This window comes from Squalius cephalus (assembly GCF_949319135.1).
Source record: "Squalius cephalus genome assembly, chromosome: 9".
NCBI classification, from domain to species: Eukaryota; Metazoa; Chordata; class Actinopteri; order Cypriniformes; family Leuciscidae; genus Squalius; species Squalius cephalus.
The window spans coordinates 15,212,973-15,232,003 of NC_137130.1; the positions used below are offsets into that span (position 1 = coordinate 15,212,973).

Sequence of the window (19,031 nt, forward strand, 5' to 3'; positions counted from 1 at the left end):
ATGATATGAATTACCTAATAATTAACAGAGACGAGAGAGAGAGAGAGAGAGAGAGAGAGAGAGAGAGAGAGAGAGAGAGAGAGAGAGAGAGAGAGAGAGAGAGAGAGAGAGAGAGAGAGAGAGAGAGAGAGAGAGAGAGAGTACTTTTTGCAGTAAAAAAAAAACTTTCGTCTTATCCCACCTTTCAGGGAAAGGATTCCTGCCTTGTGCAGATCATTAAATTTGTCTGGATTTTGATTTAAAAAGTTATATTTCTCCTTATATTTTTGTTATCAGCTGTGTGCATTTGAGTGTTTATGTAGCATTTTGTGTTTTGGTTAATGTTTACTCCATTTTTTAAGCGTCAAGTGTGTTATGGTGTTTGTTTGTTTTTTGTTTGTTTTTTTGTGTGTGTGTGTGTGTGTGTGAGAGAGAGAGAGAGAGAGAGAGAGAGAGAGAGAGAGAGAGAGAGAGAGAGAGAGAGAGAGAGAGAGAGACTGCTATGTCTTGATTGATCACATTTACTGGAGAGGCCAGTTTTGATTCACCTTTAAGATCTACCTGTGTAATTATGTTTTCTTTTTTTTCTTTTTTTTACATTTTAATAGCTCAAATAGGTTGGTATATCGCTATGGTTTAATGGCATACATTTAGTCACTAAAGTGCCTGTATTTGTATGGTAAAGTTCTGGCAACTACAGCAACCAATTGTATTAATATAATAATAAAAATAACAACAGCAACAACAACAACAACAATTACAACAATAATAATTAACATTATGTTTCTATTTTTTTTACAGTGCATTACCATGTTTGTTTTTCTTTACTAGACAATTACAGATCCTGAAAACCTGTTTGGATGAATTACTAAATGTACAAAGCCCCGCCCCGTTTTGAGGCATTGAAACGAGGCAGTTGCGTAATTTGTCTTGTCAAACGCGTAAAGCGCTTGCCATCTCTGGCTGTCTGTCGTGTCGTTTTCATTTGCGGCATATTGTATGACGTGATCTCCAGTTTATTTCAGCGGAGGACATGCGTTATGGGCAACGCTTTGTTGAGCAGGATCCACGGCTAGAATAAAACACCTCTAAGAACTGAGCGCGGAATTGAGAAAGGACGATTACAGTGGATTTAATGACAGTCCATCAAAGCATCACATTCTGGTAGAGTGAATCTGTAATCGCATGTTACATTGGTAAACAGTGCTGGGTGCCATGCTTTCCGAAATGCCAGTGTTATTTATGCTTTTGATCTAAAGCGTAACATGATCGCTGCACAGCTTACATTTTATAGTAATGTTTTCTCATGGTGTTCTCCACTACGTTATAGCCTATATATTAAGCATGCTGGATGAATTGTGCTGAACTCTGCTCTGACCTTAATCTGAAAACTCCATAACAGCAGAGCAGCTGTAGGCTCTAAATTCAGATGGAGTATTTCCTAGTTTATGGATGGCAGATAGAGAGAGAGAGAGAGAGAGCTTGCATGGGGGTTCCTTCTTCAGTGTAAGGTAGCAACAAGCCTAGTGTATTTAGACATGCACACAAGCTGACTTGTTGACATAAAAATGACAGGAATATTACTAAGTTTGTGTTGATCTTTCAGTTTGAGAGTGTACATTGATCTACTGTGCAGGTAAACAATAGAGAGAGAGAAAAAAAGAACAGTCAGGTTGAAGATTCATTCCTCTGAACTTATCTTGCAATTCTCTGGAATTTCTGCCTTGTTTACTTGAAAGCTTAAAGGATTATGCCAAAGTGGATTAAAATATATAATAAGTGGAGAAAGATGTCAATTATGTTTCCCATGTCAATGACAGTTGCTTGGCTGGAAATATGCTGTGTTTTGAGCCAATCAGCTGACTCGTAAATACCACGTGACTAATGTATGTAGTGTGTCATGAATGTTGATGGGAACATAAGAACTCACACAGTCCCAAAACCTTCACTGAGTGACTTTCCTGAACCGTGATGTGAAAGACGACAGATGTTTTGTGCTTTTCCTCAAAAAAGTCTCGGACATTGGTAAAAACGATAATATACTGATTTATTTGCAAGAAAGAAAACAACTAGGTTACAGTATCCACCAGCTATGGCCATGCTAAACTGATAAATCTTTATTAATACAATTTCAAGGATTATTGTTGGATATGGCTGAAAAAACTTGTATTTTATGTTTTTGTGCAATTTGTGGTGAATGAAAACCTATTTTTTTCTCTGACCCTCAGATCAGACATGGATGGATACCTGCCGCCTCAGTTTCACGTTTTGTCAGACCATAAGAAGTTTTGCCAAGACAATTCCCTGACGATGGACCAAGGAGCGCCGTACAGCATAAACATGAATGTTTTTTTACCTGACGTCACCTACCTACGGACCGGCATGTGTAGACCCGTTCGATCTGCAGCGACACAGATAAAGACGGAACCGCTGCATTCGTCTTTCAACTACTCCAGTTGCCACGGCTCCGTTGCGCCCGCCATGACGCACACAGAGTACATGAACCTCTACAGCCCAGCTGCGGAAACGGGTAACAATGTTTACGTCAAGCACGAGACCCCATCCCTCGAATTCCCAGAAGTCCCTCTGTTTCAGCTGTTGACTTCGGAGCTTGAGCCCAATGTGCCTGGAGGCCACTCTTGCACAGATTCCCACAATGCCGCATGCTCTCCGATGTCAACGTACAATGGCATTAACCCACCGCCCAGTCATGTTGCAGAAAGATCTCTTTGTAACATGGGCAGCAGTGGATATTCTCTACCTGCCCAGTTTGGTCAGCATCCTCAGAAGAGGGCGGCCTATCTACCACCATCCCCTCCCAACTCAGAACCGGGCAGCCCGGACAGGAGGAAAGAACTCGTACAGAACTTATCGCCACCTCCGTCATATGCTGCCAGCATGGCATCTAAAATGTCGTGTCTTACTCCCGGACCAGCACTTTCTATCCAGACACAAGCAGGACCTGCCCAATACAACCGCAGGAACAATCCCGATCTAGACAAAAGGAGGATACATCACTGCGATGTACCAGGTAAGATTGAATTTAGCATCTAGACACTTCAGTATGTGAATATATAGTATACACTTTATTTGACATGATTTTCAAGGACTTAGAAGGAAGCCACAGCTTTTTCCAAATAAATGACACAGCGCAGGCTTAAATGGCTATTCAGGTGATTGAACGTTGTTGAATAGATGTTGTGGACTGACGTGACTAATCATCTGGCAATTACCGGTCTAAAAGTTGGACTAAGAGGCTTAGGACACAATGGCATAACCTTTTGACATTGTATTTGAATCTGCTGGACAAGTCAGAGCTGGCCAGAATGTTAAAACGATAGTTGACCCATTGTTTACTCACCTTCATGTCATTCCAGACCTGAATGACTTTATTTTTTCTGTGGAACACAAAGGAAGATATTTTGAAGAAATTCTTTTTGTAACGGAGAGAAAACACTTGAGACATTTTTCAAAAGATCTTCTTTTATGTTCCACAGAAGAAAGAAAGTCATACTGGTTTTGGATGAACGTTCATATAATGGATATAAGGTTTAATGGTTAAGGTTATGATGTATACTGACATTTATTGTATTATTCGTCAGGATGTAAGAAGGTATACACCAAGTCCTCACATTTGAAGGCCCATTTACGTACTCACACAGGTAAGTAAGACTTTTAATAAGCAGCAATATCACACAGACAACAGAGCTGTTCACACAATTTTCAGTGTCATACAATAGTTCAATAAAGTTGACTGAACAGAATTACACATTTAGTGATTTGATTCTGATTCACAAGCTGAGTCATTCAGGCATGTTATAATGTCCCTGGTATGGTATAACTTGATGCATGACAAAAACATTAGTTAAAAACAACATTAGTTAAAATCAACCTGCCCAAATTATGCAGTTCAATTGCTATTTATTGAACAGATATACTAACCAATACAACAAAAAACTAACCTTTACTTATAAAATTATAATTATTATTCATGTTTTCCATGTAAAAATGTCCAATGTCCAATTTGATGATGATGTTGTGTAATTTGTTTGTGAATCAGATAATAATAGTCGGGCTGTATGTTATTGTGTACAGGCCATTAGGACGAATCAATGGAAAGACCTTTTTTTCTTGCCAATGTTTTATCCTACGAAATTGTGATGTGCTCTCCCCTCAAACTGTATTGGCCTGTGTTTTTTTGCAGGCGAAAAGCCATACAAGTGCTCATGGGAGGGTTGCGACTGGCGCTTCGCCCGCTCTGACGAGCTAACGCGCCACTTCAGGAAGCACACGGGGGCCAAACCTTTCCAGTGCGCCGTATGTAGCCGTTGCTTCTCCCGATCGGACCACCTGGCCCTCCACATGAAAAGGCACCAGAACTAGAGCTGCCCGCTCTCGTTGTTCTGACGGTGCCGCGGGAGGGCTATCAGGACCTCTGCTGATGATACTAATTAGGATTTGGGTGTGTTGGTTAATCTTGGGTTTTGGCAGTTCATCAGGTACAACAGGACCAAACCCTGCCGTCGGTACGGCTCCTGTGGTCACAAAACCAGCTAATTGATGAGAACTTGGCTCATTTGCCAGATGGGACATTCTTTTGACATGTTTTTTTTTTGTTTCTTCGTTTGTCTGCATACTTTGAGGTCATTATTTATGACATAACTACTTTTAATGTGCCTTTTTTACCTTATAGAATTGAGGTGCCACGTAAAATATACAATGTGCAAGATCTTGTGGGCAGTTTTACAGTTTTACTCCACTATAGAGGAATATTCTGGGTTTAGTAAGAAGTTAAGCTTAATTTACATCATTTGTGGTGTAACGTTGATGAACACAAAAATAGTTTTAAAAAAATATATAGAAAATCAAGTTTACAGTGGAAGTGAATGGGGCCAATTTGAAATGTGAAGCTTATAATTTTATATAAGCACTTGCATTAATTCTTCTGTTAAAAATGATTTGAGCTGTAAAATTGTTCGGTCTTTTTAGAGTTTAAGACTTTGCTTTGACATGGTAACAAAGTTTTCACACTAAAATCATGTTAAAACATTCTTTACGTCTCGTGTTATACAATTGAAACATTTAACGTTTACAAATTGGCCCCATTGAAATTGAGTTTTTGTGGTACCACAGGTTCTGTCAGCTGAGCTTGTACTGAACCCATAATATTCCTGTAAGCGACTACTCGTACTTGTATCACAAGGTAAATAATATCAAGACAGAGCTGTAGACTTGGTTGTAGAACCAAACCGCAGAACAGTCATGAGTATGTGAGCCACGAACGGCGAGTCACTATGAATTAAGGTCTCTTAAAAGCAGCGCTTGATAAGAAACAGTGCTTCAGAAATTTGTGTGGGAGTCGCCGGGTAATTAGAAAATTAAATGTAGCTTCAGAACACCAAAGAGTTGGATTCAGTCCAAACTATGATATGTGTCGAAGAGGATTCGCTTTACGTCGGCAAAATGTTTGAAAGAGCACAATCTGAAGATTGATTGAACTCCTTTATGTGTGTTTTACTGAAATGCAATAAGTGGTACAAATACTGTATTTTTCCTGGCAAGAGGACAGGTTGGATATCGATTACTTCCATAGTTGTTTATTTTTCCTTACTATGCATTTGTTTGGGATAAATGATAGCTTTAAATGTACATAAGACGTGTATTTATTTTGCACAGATTGTTTTTTGTTTTGTTTTTCCATTTATATTTTATAAAATGTAACTCGACGATCACATGAAATGTGCACCGGGTTACTGGGAAGTGGTTTTAAAACTCTTTGTTCAAACTAATAGTGCTCTGAATGGCTGCATTTTGCAGAACAATGTGGCGGATGATTGTTTACATTAGTTAGTTTGGCTTTTGGTGTGTTACATCTGTATGTGTGGCCTCATAAAACCTCTTATTTTCCATTACAGTGATAAAAATGTTTTCCACCTTATTTTTCAGAGATTACAAATGCATAACAGAAGGGACTCATTACAGATGACAAGCTGATGTTGTTATTGAGATGGCAGTAAAATAGACAGAGGACTTATGGAGTTTTTTTTTATTTGTCTGAGGTAATGTAATACAAGGATCCACAGTGTTAAAGAGTATATGTGTTAAAGAGAGAGGAAGAACATATTTGTAACTACAAGTTCTTCATTTTGTGACCAAAACCCAAAGAGAAAAACTCTTAATTACAGTAATTAAAGGTTCAGACTTCTTAAGATTAAACACACCCTCTAATCGCTCTAATTTGCAGTACTTAGATAAGTACAGTAATGTAAAATATGTAGGCTACATCATTACTGTTATTATAGAGGCAGATCTTTAAAGTCTCAGTATGTCGGGTTAAACTGGAGTGTCCCGTCATCTCACATGTGATTAGGTGAATAAATGGAGGTGTGGTTACAATTGCTAATACGGTCTGTCAGATTTTAAGTCGCTGAATTTAAAGTTGATAGTTTTGAGTGGTAACACCCAATTAAATTGATACTATAATTATCTTGACTGTATACAAATCACTGAGTAACAGCAGAAAGGTCTCAGTCATGGAAATAACCTGACGTTTTCACAATGCATTCTTTTCATCGTTAGGGTGTATATTATTGAATCAGTTCTTACATAAGCAACAGATTCTGAACATGAGTAATTTACAATGTTTTTCCTACTTTAGTAATAGATACTGATGCTATCATCCAGAAATGAATAACAGTCAGGCCTACACCGGAACAAATACACCAAAAAATGTCAACTGAATGGACTACATGTTGGTGTAGGCCTATTGTGTGTGTGCTAACAAGTCCTAAGACGGAAGCATGTGGAATTATTTAGTATTTATCAAATAAAAATACAATTTCCAAATAGAGTGCAAGACAATCACCACTCTTGAGGTAGGTATTGTCCATCTTATAGTAAGAGTTTTATCTTGTGCGGCCTCTTTAAACATTTTAGCAGAGGTTATCATGCTAGCTACATGCTAGGTCAGCACATTCACATGTCACTTCAATGTAAAACCTCACTGGTCAAACAGAGTGTGATGTTATTTGAATATTAGTGATTGCTGGCTAATAAAAATAATCTTTATGTTATATAATATACTTGTTAAACATGACTGGAAGCAGCCCAACTGCTTTGTCTCTGAGGAAGATTGTTATCATGAAGCCAATGCCTTCATGTTTCTTTGAAAAGACTTGTGTCAATAGGGAACTCATTTATTTTCTTTCATGGAAAGGAACAATAGTTTAATTCAGTATTTGACCTGACATTTAGATGTTCTTTGCAGATGAGAGTATGGATCAAACAGTAGCTCAGCTGTGATCCTCTTTAGTGAATGCCATTTACTGAAAGCACTTATAGGATCACTGTGATGTTGCTCATACCCAGGGAAAACCATTTAATTTTACCCACAAAATCATATTGGTTTGAAAGCAATATCAATTGAAATGTTTCACTCGACACAAAAATCATCATCTTCTGTGTTTATAGTCTTATGAAGGCCCTGATCTCAGATAAATACGCTATACCGTTCAAAAGTTTGGGTTTGTGAGATTTTTTTAAAATGTTTTTACATTTTTTAAAGTCTCTTATGCTCACCAGCAGTGTTGGGGTAACGCATTACCAGTAACACATGTTACGAAATCAGATTACTTCAAGTAACTAGTAAAGTATAGATTACTTTTACATTTACAACAAAATATCTGATTTACTTTTTCAAATAAGTAATGCAAGATACTTTGTGTTGCCATTTATTGACTGATACCTCTCCTGTCCCCATGTTGAGAGAAATCAGGAGTAAGTGCAGGGGCGTTATGTGTGTTGTGTATAATATGAGGGTTATTGTAGTTCTAGACTAAATATGAGCAGTCACTGGCACTAAAACAGAATCAATATTCCTCAAAATTAATAAAAAAAAGAAAAGAAAACAGTGAAATGCAAACTCAGATAATTATGCAAATATATACTTTATGTATTTAATCTCACTTTATTAACAAATGTCTTTGCTGCTGACCTTCGATGATCCAATTCAAATAAGCAAAAATGACTTTTATATAAACATCATATTTGTTTCATTTTTTATTTTTTTATTTCTGAAGATATTTTTTTTGTTATTAAAAAACAAACAAGCAAGCCCAGCCCAGGAGAGAAAGTAACGCAAAAGTAATGCAATGCATTACTTTCTGTAAAAAGTAACTAAGTAATAATTAGTTACTTTTTTAGGGAGTAACACAGTTATTTAATGCATTACTTTTAAAAGTAACTTTCCCCAACACTGCTCACCAAGACTGCATTTCTTTGATTATAAATACAGTAATATTGTGAAATATTACATTTCTATTTTAAAATGTAATTATTCCTGTGATGGTGAAGCTTAATTTTCAGCATCTTTACTCCAGTCTTTAGTGTCACATGATCCTTCAGAAATCCTTCTAATATGCTGATTTGGTGCTCAAGAAACCTTTATTAATGTTGAAAACAGTTGTACAGCTTGAAATTTTGGTGGAAACCATGATAAAAAAATAATAAATAAATAAAAGCCTTATGTTCCATATAACGTTCCTTAAATAGAACATTAGATTGCTTCACTGTCACTTTTGATCAGTTTAATGCATCTTTTCTGAATAAACGTATTAATTCCTCGCCCCCTAAAAAAAAAAAAAAAAACACACCAAACTTTTAATTGGTAGTGTTCATTTTCTGTTCTAGAGCTGTTCAGTCATGATGTCAGTTTGTTGTGCAACCTGTAAAACGAATTTGCCATTAGCGTCCCTTAGGAATTTCAATGTTTTTGTTTTTTTTTATTATAAATATGGTAGCTTTAGTACTTGTTAGCAACTTGCTTAATGTTACATTACTATATTCAAATGCTATAAAAATACATAAAAAAATTCATGGGACAATAATGCTAATTTTTCAGGTTTTAGGACTGAACATCTTTATTCTATTAACAGTTTTGAAATGTTAACGTGAAGTAAATGTAAATACAAGACTTTATGCCAATATGTTCCATACAAAATGCAAGTTTATTAACTTCCATGCCTCCAATTAGATTATCAAACAAGTATAATGTATAACCTCAATTTCAATTCACAGCTCAATCTTCTGGAAAAGAAAGAAAATACAGAGAATAGCAAAAAGCACAGAATATTTAGACGACTTCTGGAGAAGCAAAATAAAGCTGAAACACTTTTAACCTCTGAAACGATCGGGACGTGACATCCTCCAATGGGAAAGGGAATCCCTTTGAAGATCAGCTGGGGAAAATATCACAACTTTACAATAAAACCAAAAACAAAAAGCTCTGAATATATTTACAAATACACACACTATACATAAATACAAGAAAGATAATTACAGAATATCAGCAAAACAAGAAACAAAGGCCATTGAGTAAATACTTGATTCCAAAGAAAGTAAAGCAAATACATAAACAAAGGTAATATTTTACAGAGACCGAAGGGGGGAAATGCTGCTCACGGAGGAATTATTACACCGTACCACCAGTGTCTTAACATTCAGAATATTTCCTCGATTTCCATAACTGGGGGCGCATCAGAAGTTCACACGACTTTATGAAGTCAGAGGTAAACCGGAGTCCTGTTAATTAAGCAAATGTGTCCTTCCGTAGGTGAGTATAACCATAGAAATCTTATGCAGCTTCCATAGGAGACACATAAAGAATGTTCAACAAACACCAACCTGGATATTTACAGCTTCAAAATGGTTCATAAGGCTCAGTGCATTTTAAAAGAACATGTCTGGGTGATTAAACCAGGGAAACCGTGACTTCATGTACGTGAGGATCTTAATAATACTAGGCACTCGTCATTATTGCATAACTTTGACCCTGTTTGCCTTTGCAAAATTATGCCGCAAAAAACATAAGAATGTCAAAGGAGAGGGAAAGTAATGCAGAATTGAGTAAAACAACCCTTTATTTTTCTGAACTCTTTCCAGTAGAATATTGATCACTATATTTGTTGCTCATGACTCTTGCATACTGTGCTGGATACACTGTTTTCATTGGGTTGTTTTTACTTCATTCACATTTTAAGAGTCAGTATAAAAACATTGAAATAGTTGCTAAAAATGAGGCAGCACCGCCTGAATACTGTACTGAACATTTAATTTGATTTTTTTTTTGTTTTTTTTATAAAAACTACATGCAACTGCAACCGGTTTCACTCGGCCAGCTCAGAGCAGGGCTCGAACCGGTCCTACATGTGCGTTTATAAGGATAGGTCACCCAAATATGAAAATTCGGACATAATTTACTCACCCACATGTCATTTCAAACCTGTATGAATTTCTTTCTTATATATATTGAAGCTTTTTTTGTCCATACAGTGAAAGAAAAACCCCTTCAAAATATCTTCTTTTATGTTCCAGAAGAAAGTCATACTGGTTTCGGTCAACATGAGGGTGAGTAAATGACAGATTTTTCAGTTTTGGCTGATCTATCTCTTTAAGATGACAAGCCTTTATTGTTCTCACACATACTGTAGAACAGTTGAACACTTTTTTTTTAATTATATTAGCTAAATGAATGTCTCTGAAAAATCTGCATATTACGTATAAAGATAATCCCTTGTATTTTAAAAAAGCCCTATTTTGATAGGTATTTACAGCCTGTAAAACGGAGCAATATCTTTTCACTTTCACATATATTACAACATCTTTAAAAGTATTTTTTTTGTACAGAAAATAGTCATATGCTGATGAAGTGCCCCACATTATAGACACGCTTCAAAATACAGAATATGATAAGATACATTGGTGATTAATGTCACATCTACCTTAAAATAATTACTTCCTTACTTCATAAAAACAAGGTGCTCATGTTATGTTCAAGCCCATAAACAACAGAATACACACGTGTGTACACAAATACATAGTGAGGGACATAAAACATGGTGGATCATAATACTTCAGAACCAACGAACAAACAAAAAAAAATGCTAGAAATTGATTGGTCATCTCTAACTGACAAACGGTTACTATGTAAAGAATGTTTCTTGACATGTTTCCTTTCACAGCACTTCAGTTTTCTTTTGTTGGTGACGAAAAGTTCCTACATGCACCACATGCACCAGCAACTGTGTGATTGATTAGATTTAGTCAGTGTGTTTGATCACCTGATCTGTCTGTGCATGCAGTCAAGTGGCCTTTCGCAATGTAAATTATAGTAATATCTAATCATTTGAGAAGCGATCACATGGCTTTCTGTAGCCACTTGAAAGTGCATATGGATCAAAGGGACAGAAGTCTTTGACGGCTTATTACAGATGTCCTTTCAGAAACAGAACTTAGACAGTTTAGTGAAAACGTATACCTTAACATGAACTCGATCATGGGGAACGTACAGTGGATTTATCTGGGTACAGTATGAGTTAAATTAAATTACTTGTATTCATTACAAGTGTGGCATATTGCTTCTTTTGAGTATCTAGGTTATTGTAGTGTGTGTGTCTATATATTGATAAGTTAAGAAATGCCTTTAAGATAGATAGATAGATAGATAGATAGATAGATAGATAGATAGATAGATAGATAGATTTAGCACACTGGCCGCCCTCTACTGGTCACTTTGGGGATTGTTCAAATGGTGTGATGAAAAGCAAAAAACATTGGTAACATTTTATAAGGTTCAATTCATTAATATTAGTTAATACATAAAGTATTATGGACTAACCATGAAATAAATTGAATAGCACTTACTAATCTGGGTTAATGGTAATTTTTACATAAACTAATAGGCTACATTTGAATATTTCAAGTTGATTAAACTAACAGTATTATATTAACAAACATGAATTGTGTAATATATCATGAACAGAACAATAGTTATAATTTACCATTTACCTAGATTTATAAATGCTTTAAATACTGTTGTACTGCACACTTCCTTTCAAAAGTTTGGGGTCAGTAAGATTTTTATTTTAATTAACACCTTTACTCAGCAAGGATGTATTAAATTGATCAAAAGTGACATTAAAAACAGTAATAATGTCACAAAAGTTTTTTATTTCAAATAAATGCGGTACCTTTGAACTTTCTATTCCTCAAAGAATCCAGAAATTTTTTTTTTTATCACGGCTTCCAGAAAAATATTAAGCAGCACAACTGTTTTCAACATAATTATTAATAATAAAAAAATGTTTCTTGGGCAGAAAGCATATTCAAATCAGCTTTGCCACAACAGGAATACATTTAATTTTATATTAAATATATAAATACATGATATATTAAAATAAAATACGGTTATTTCAAATTGTAATATTAATTCTCATTATTGTTTTACTGTATATTTGATAAATTAACTGCAGCCTTGGTGAACAAAAGAGACTTCTTTCAAAAACAAAGTATTCTTATAGACACCAAACTTTTGAAAAGTAGTGTACATTGTTAGTTCAATGTTACCCAATGCATTAACTACTTGAAGTGTTTTTAAAATAATTAACAAATGAATGCACTGATGTTTGCAAAGACTTTAACTGAAGCATTAACACAGTACTTACAGTACTTCAGTAAATACAAAGTAAAGGACAAAGCCTATCAATGCTGCTGTACTGACCATAAATTACATCTAGGCTTCATAGTCCAAAAGCAATCTCACAAAAGGAAAAGAAAACAGAGGGTTCCTCTGCATATTCTACAAAGCGACTTCACCTCCAAAATGTGGCAGCTAGAAATCCACTATAAATAAAAGAGGTATAGGAATTATAGAAAACAATGCGGCACTGGTAGAAATCCAAAGTTTTGTCCGTGTTTCAAAGCCACCTGATGTAAGTACGTACTGTACATACTGATAGATAGATAGATAGATAGATAGATAGATAGATAGATAGATAGATAGATAGATAGATAGATAGATAATGTACGTACTGTATAAGTGTAAGAGCCAGACCAGCTCAGAATGAGTATATTGCTCTTCTACCTCGAGTTACCAGTCTGAGTAGACCCTCATTATCCAGATTTACTCTAATTAGTGAGTTAGTGTGATGAAATTAAGACAAATGTGGATGGTAGACAGCAGAAGCCCAAGCATGTTTTGTCTGTTCATCAAATTGAATCAATTTCAGTTTAAAATCAACAGTTGTGGGGAACAGAAGATATAATGACCCAAAACATAAGCTGTTTTTGTTGCGTAATCTCATTCGCTGGTATGTTAACCTGTAAATGGCAACCTCTGAAACCTCCAGAATCACTGGCCCAAAGTCTCCGTCATCAGAAGAACTGCATGATCCTTCACAGATGTGTCTGGCTCTTGATGTTCCACAATAATGTAAATGTAAAAAATTGTGCAAGCATACAATTCCCGGTCAAGCTCCCCTTTGCATCTGCCTGAACAACACGTAAAGCCCTTCCACTCTGCGTTCCTTCACATTGTAGATGTCGACCGAGAAGCAGCCATGTTTAAACAGAACACAAGGATGATTCAGAATGGAAAAATCAGTTTGTCCGAGTTTGTCCGAGTGAAATATTCCTTTGAACACGCATGAGACAATCAACATCCTGGACTCCAAATGTTTCAGGCCTGTAGATGAGCCTCCTCCCTTCCCTGAATGGACCCTGTTTAGCTCTGCAAATGTGAGGAAAGCATTGTACTCCTCTCTCTCTCTCTCTCTCTCTCTTTCTTTCTCAGGGGCAGGGATGGCCATTTTTGTATCCAGCCCAGCTGAACACTATTGGGGGAGATCCAGCTCTCCCGTGTGTGTGTGGATTCAGACCAGCATGTGTCTGCGACGATGCAGGGCCAGATGGTCTGAGCGGGAAAAGCTTCGGTCGCAGTCCCCACACTTAAAGGGTTTGACCCCTGTGTGTTTACGGTAATGCCGTGTCAACTCGTCCGAGCGGGCGAACTTCCATGTGCAGCCGTCCCAGGTGCACTTGTATGGCTTCTCACCTGGTGGAGATAATGGATCACACTTAAGCAAAAAGAGACACAGATGCAATTCTTAAAATCTGAACCAATCAAGACTGGTTAACTATAATCCCCAAAATCAAATAAATTGGTAGTGAGACTATGTGTATGGACAGCATTTGTGTGCTCACTTACCTGTGTGTGTCCTCCGGTGTGCCTTTAAATGGGAGCTCTTAGTATAAACCTTATTACAGCCTGCAAAGTCACACCTGTGGATGCGTCTTTTCTTGGAGTCTGGAGATTCAGGTGGCTGTGGCCGTCGAATGCTCTCAATACTGAATGGTGACATGGAACTGAGGCAGAGAGAAAGATATTTTAATCACACTGAATTAAACATTACAATGTTGCAGGAAATAGCCAACTGACTAACTTGTTCAGCATCCTAAACAAAATCCTTAACACAGCAGCATGTACACAAGCTAATTTGCTGCCACCATGTGGTGACATGATTTTAAAGCAGTAGTACTTAGACATGGACCACGTTTGCATGTGTCAGTATTACATGTAAAGTGTTTCAAGCACTAATTTTCAGCAGCAGCGCTCAGTGTGGCAAATGAAATCATATTTCACCTCAGCTGTGAATGTTAGTTTGCCATCTTAATGTAATGCAATAAGAAGTAAATAATGGCAAGAAACATCTTTCGACTGACTTTTCCTCACAAGCCAGGGTCACTAATAATGTTTTTATGCTTTTGAAAGAAGTCTCTTATGCTTGCCAAGGCTGCATTTATTTGATCAATAATATTGTGAATCAATATTGCAATTCAAAATCGTTTTCTACTTCAATATATTTTAAAATATAATTTATTCCTTTGATGGAAAAGCCAATACTCCAGTCTTCCGTCAGGTTATTCTTCAGAAATAATTTGCTGGTCAAGAAACATTATAATTATAAATGTTGGAAGCAGAATGTTCATTTGACACTGTCATAAAATGTATTTGAAATACAAATCTTTTGTAACATTATATATGTCTTTACTGTCACGATTGCTCAATTTGATGTGTTATTGCTGAATAAAAGTATTAATTTCTTTAAAAGAACATTTGAATAATACATACATTATAAATTATATATATATATTATATTATATATATATATATATATATATATATATATACACACACACATACACAAACACACACACACACACACACACACATATATATTATATATGTATATACATACATACATATATATACACATATATACATACATATATATACATATATATATATACACATACATATACACATATATACACACATACACACACACACACACACACACACACACACACACACACACACACACACACACACACACACACACACACACATTCACTGTTCACTTTATTAGGTACACCTTGCTAGTATCGGTTTGGACCCCTTTTGCCTTCAAATCTGCTTTAATTCTTCATGGCATAGATTCAAAAAGGTGCTAAAAAAAATTCTCAGAGATTTTGGTTCATATTGACATGATAGCATCACAAAGTTGCTGCAGATTTGTTGGCTGCACTTCTATGATGTGAATCTCCTGTTCCAGCACAACCCAAAAGTGCTCTATTTAGTGAACTCATTGTCATGTTCAAGAAACCAGTTTGAGATGATCTGAACTGTGACATGCTGCGTTATACTGCTGAAAGTAGCCATCAGAAGGTTTTTACACTGTGGTCATAAAGGGATGGACATGGTCAGCAACAATGCTCAGGTAGGCTGCGGTGTTAAAATGATGCTCAGTTGATACTAAGGGCCCCAAAGAGTGCCAATAAAATACCCTCCACACCATTACACCACCAGCACCAGCCTGAACCATTAATACAAGGCAGGATGGAGCCATGTTTTTATGTTGTTTACTCCAAAATTCTGACCCAACCACCTGAATGTTGCAGCAGAAATCAAGACTCCTCAGACCAGGCAACATTTTTCCAATCTTCTACTGTGCAATTTCGGAGAGCCTGTGTGAACTGTAGCCTCATTTTCCTGTTCTTCTTTCCTGACCTCTAGTATCAACAAGGCATTTTTGCCCACAAAGCTGCCGCTCACTGGAAATTTTCTCTTTTTCAGATCATTCTCTGTAATCTCTAGAGATGGTTGTGTGAGAAAACCCCAGTAGATCAGCAGTTTCTGAAATACCCAGAGTAGCCTGCCTAGCACCGACAACCATGCCACTTTCTTCCACATTCTGATGCTCAGTTTGAACTTCAGCAGATTGTCTTGATCATGTCTACATGCCTAAATAAATAACCAGTGAGTGTGTGTATAGCATATATATATATATATATATATATATATATATATACATATATATACTGATAAAAATGTATTCTCTAAGCAATATTTTACTGATTTTTATCAGAATGTTTTTTTTTTTCACTTATTGCTAATGTTCTACTCAAAATGTATCACTAGATGGCGCTGTAGGCTAGCTGCATTTTGATGGTACAAGACAACTGTTCAGAGGCCAAAAAACATGCCTTTTTTTTCTTACAAAACCAGCCATAATTCTTATAGAGATGTGACATTTGTTGCCTGTTAGTTTGCTGTTAGTAAAATCCAAGAGAATGTTTTTACGTACTTATTCCAAATCACAATAATGCAGGATCAGATGCATAAAACTGAACAGTATTAACACACTGTCTGTTCTGATTGCTGTGGGAAAATGAATTATTGCCATTCCAGACGGTGGGCCCGATTTCAGACTGTAAAGCTGGCTCTCATTGAGAGGATTTGTACATGATATCAACCAATGAGCTCACTGAACTGTTGGAGAAGAGCAGAGAGCCACGTAAGTGTGAGGACACGCTGTGTTTGAAAGCGAGAGAGCGTACTAGTCTTTTTGTTCCATTTCTCCCATAGGTAGAGACAGAGAGGAGCGCCTAATTACATTACATTGTCCTCGCTCGCCTTCCCTTCTAAGGTAATAAGAGCTGTATGTCCCCTGCTTTGCTGATTGGCATGGGCTGGGCCTGGGGGGGGGGCGGAGCCAGACAACCCCTCCAGTGAACTGTCTCCACCACACGCAGCCCACTTCCTGTTTCTCCTCTGCTCCTGGGTCACCTGTTGGTGTTGGTGCGCTGCCAAGCGAAGGCCTAGCGGAAATGAGCCAATGTGTGAGAAATGAGGCTGAACTCTCTCTCGCTGCCTCGAGCAAAAGCACACAGAGAGTGAAAGAGAGAGAGAAAGAGACCCAGGAGGGGAGAAGTGAAATTGAGAAGAGGAGACAAAGAGAAGCCGAGAAAGAGGCAATGAGCCAAACAGGTTGTTTTTTTCTCTCTCTCTCTCTCTCTCTCTCTCAGATAAATTACAAGAGAGCGAAAGAGAGTCACAGAGAGTTTCTGTGAGAATGAAAGTTGGTGGCAAGATAAAAATGTAGGGGGGGTTGATGTTGGAAGGAGAGCTTTGAGGGAGTGAGGGAGCATGAAGGGAGTGACAGGATTTACAGTGGAAAGAATTCTCACAGGATGTTTACAGTCTAATATATTTCAGAGGGGACGCCACTGACATAAATAGTGATACAGTAGTCTGAATCGTGGAAAATGACTTGAAAATATATATTCACCTGACAGGTACTGTACAGATGCCTCTTCCCTTTATTGTCCTTCTCAAATCAGGTGCATTGTCAATAGACGTCAACCAATATATTATTTTATTCAATCAGCCAAAGCTATACATCTAAAAAAAAAAAAAACGTAAAAAATTACTTTATAATTACAGCTCACAAACACGTGAGGGAACCTAAATATTAAAATGAATATAAACACACTACCGTTCAACATTTTAGGGCCGGTAAGATTTTCCAAGGCTGCATTTTTTTCTTGTTCAAAAATACAATAAAATGTTGTGAAATATTATTACAATTTTAAAAAGCTGTTTTCTATTTTAATACATTTTAAAATGGAATTTAAATCCTGTCAAGGCAAAGCTGAATTTTCAGCAGCCTATTCAGCATTTATTTGAAATAGAAAACTTTTGTAATATTATACTTTTTTTTTTTTTTTTACAATTGAATGTGTCCTTGACACTTGCTGAATAAAAATCTTAATGTCTTTCAAAAAAATAAAAAATCCAAAATGATTTATTATCATATTATTATATATTATTAAGATATTGATATCAGCTAAATCCATTTTCAGAAGATCTTTAATTTAAATCTATAATGTAATAAACATCTGGCCAAGAGGACTATCATCCAGTCTCACACATCTGCTGTCCTCCCTGCAGGCACCAGGTGTCCTCTAGATTCTGGTGCGACAACACCAGGCGGGTACTAGGATGATCTCCTGGTTGGATGGACCCCTATTTTGCCCAGCCCAACCCTCACATCCCCCAGCACGATGAGGACCGAGCTACTTTTAGTTTATACCCCACTTTTTTCTTCGCTTTTATATACAATTTTAGTTCAATCAAAGCCTTTGTCCATGTCAGCCACTGATCCATCCATGTCCAACATATGCTAGTGCCGTCACTTACTGTAGAACATAGAAGAGCTTTGCAGCCCAGATGATGCCTAGACCTTTGAAACAGCTCTTGTGGTGTAAACCCTGCATAAACCTGTCATCCTGGCTTTGTGCTTTTGTCTGTGTTTGGGGGTGGGGTGTATGAATTGTTTGGTTCTGAAATGTTTCAAATCAGACTGAATTGCGCTCTTGCTCCTTTTGTCTCAGCTCTCCCTTCAGAGTGACCAGCAAAGTAAGCTTTCTGCTGAGGGCTCCGGGTGTTCTCTGATACGCTCCCCTAAACATTTGTCACAACAAGACCTGCATCTCATCCTGCAATCCCACAAAAAGAAAGCAGGCTTCAGAAAGGAATGACAGAGAAGAACCAGGGAGAGAGGGAGAGATTAGGTTAGACTACTGCATGTCTACTCTAGAGTCTAGAGATAAAACGATAGCTCAGTTAGTATTGATAAAATATTAATATTTATTATTTATAATTAATAATCTACTATATGAATTTAAGTCAGCACTAGTCGATGGCAAAAGTATCCAATATAAGTCAATAAATCTAATATAGGCCACAGCAGTAAATAATAATTAATAGGGCTGGGTATTGACACAAATTTCACAATTCGATTCGATTTCGATTCACAAGCTTGCAATTCGATTCGATTTCGATAACGATTCGATTCAATATTGATTATTTTGGA

The 19,031-nt window shown here is 36.8% G+C and overlaps 2 protein-coding genes across 3 annotated transcripts in view; one reads left to right on the forward strand and one right to left on the reverse strand.

The window, feature by feature from the left end:
* The first annotated feature begins 875 nt into the window (after positions 1 to 875).
* klf5b (Kruppel like factor 5b) lies at positions 876 to 6,380 on the forward strand. Its single transcript, XM_079882339.1, has 4 exons — positions 876 to 1,143; positions 2,208 to 3,010; positions 3,582 to 3,641; positions 4,184 to 6,380. The coding sequence occupies exons 2-4, from the start codon at positions 2,215 to 2,217 to the stop codon at positions 4,360 to 4,362; spliced, it is 1,035 nt and encodes a 344-aa protein (XP_079738465.1). The 5' UTR covers positions 876 to 1,143; positions 2,208 to 2,214; the 3' UTR covers positions 4,363 to 6,380.
* A 6,055-nt stretch (positions 6,381 to 12,435) lies between these two features.
* The window catches only part of klf12b (Kruppel like factor 12b), a 40,533-nt gene continuing 33,937 nt past the window's right edge, over positions 12,436 to 19,031 (reverse strand). The window contains exons 5-6 of one of the 2 annotated variants that reach the window (XM_079882341.1): positions 14,021 to 14,178; positions 12,436 to 13,867 (exon numbers count right to left, since the gene is read on the reverse strand). In XM_079882341.1, the coding sequence (XP_079738467.1) occupies positions 13,686 to 13,867; positions 14,021 to 14,178 (340 nt within the window). In that variant the 3' untranslated portion in view covers positions 12,436 to 13,685. The remainder of the gene's footprint in view (positions 13,868 to 14,020; positions 14,179 to 19,031) is intronic. The other variant, XM_079882340.1, reaches the window with a different exon arrangement.

Excerpts from the sequence above, each read along its gene's own strand:
- klf5b (XM_079882339.1), top strand. The coding sequence starts at position 2,215 with ATGGATGGATACCTGCCGCCTCAGTTTCACGTTTTGTCAGACCATAAG. Across the intron at positions 3,011-3,581 it reads ACATCACTGCGATGTACCAG|GATGTAAGAAGGTATACACC; the intron begins GTAAGATTGAAT and ends ATTATTCGTCAG. Across the intron at positions 3,642-4,183 it reads CCATTTACGTACTCACACAG|GCGAAAAGCCATACAAGTGC; the intron begins GTAAGTAAGACT and ends GTTTTTTTGCAG.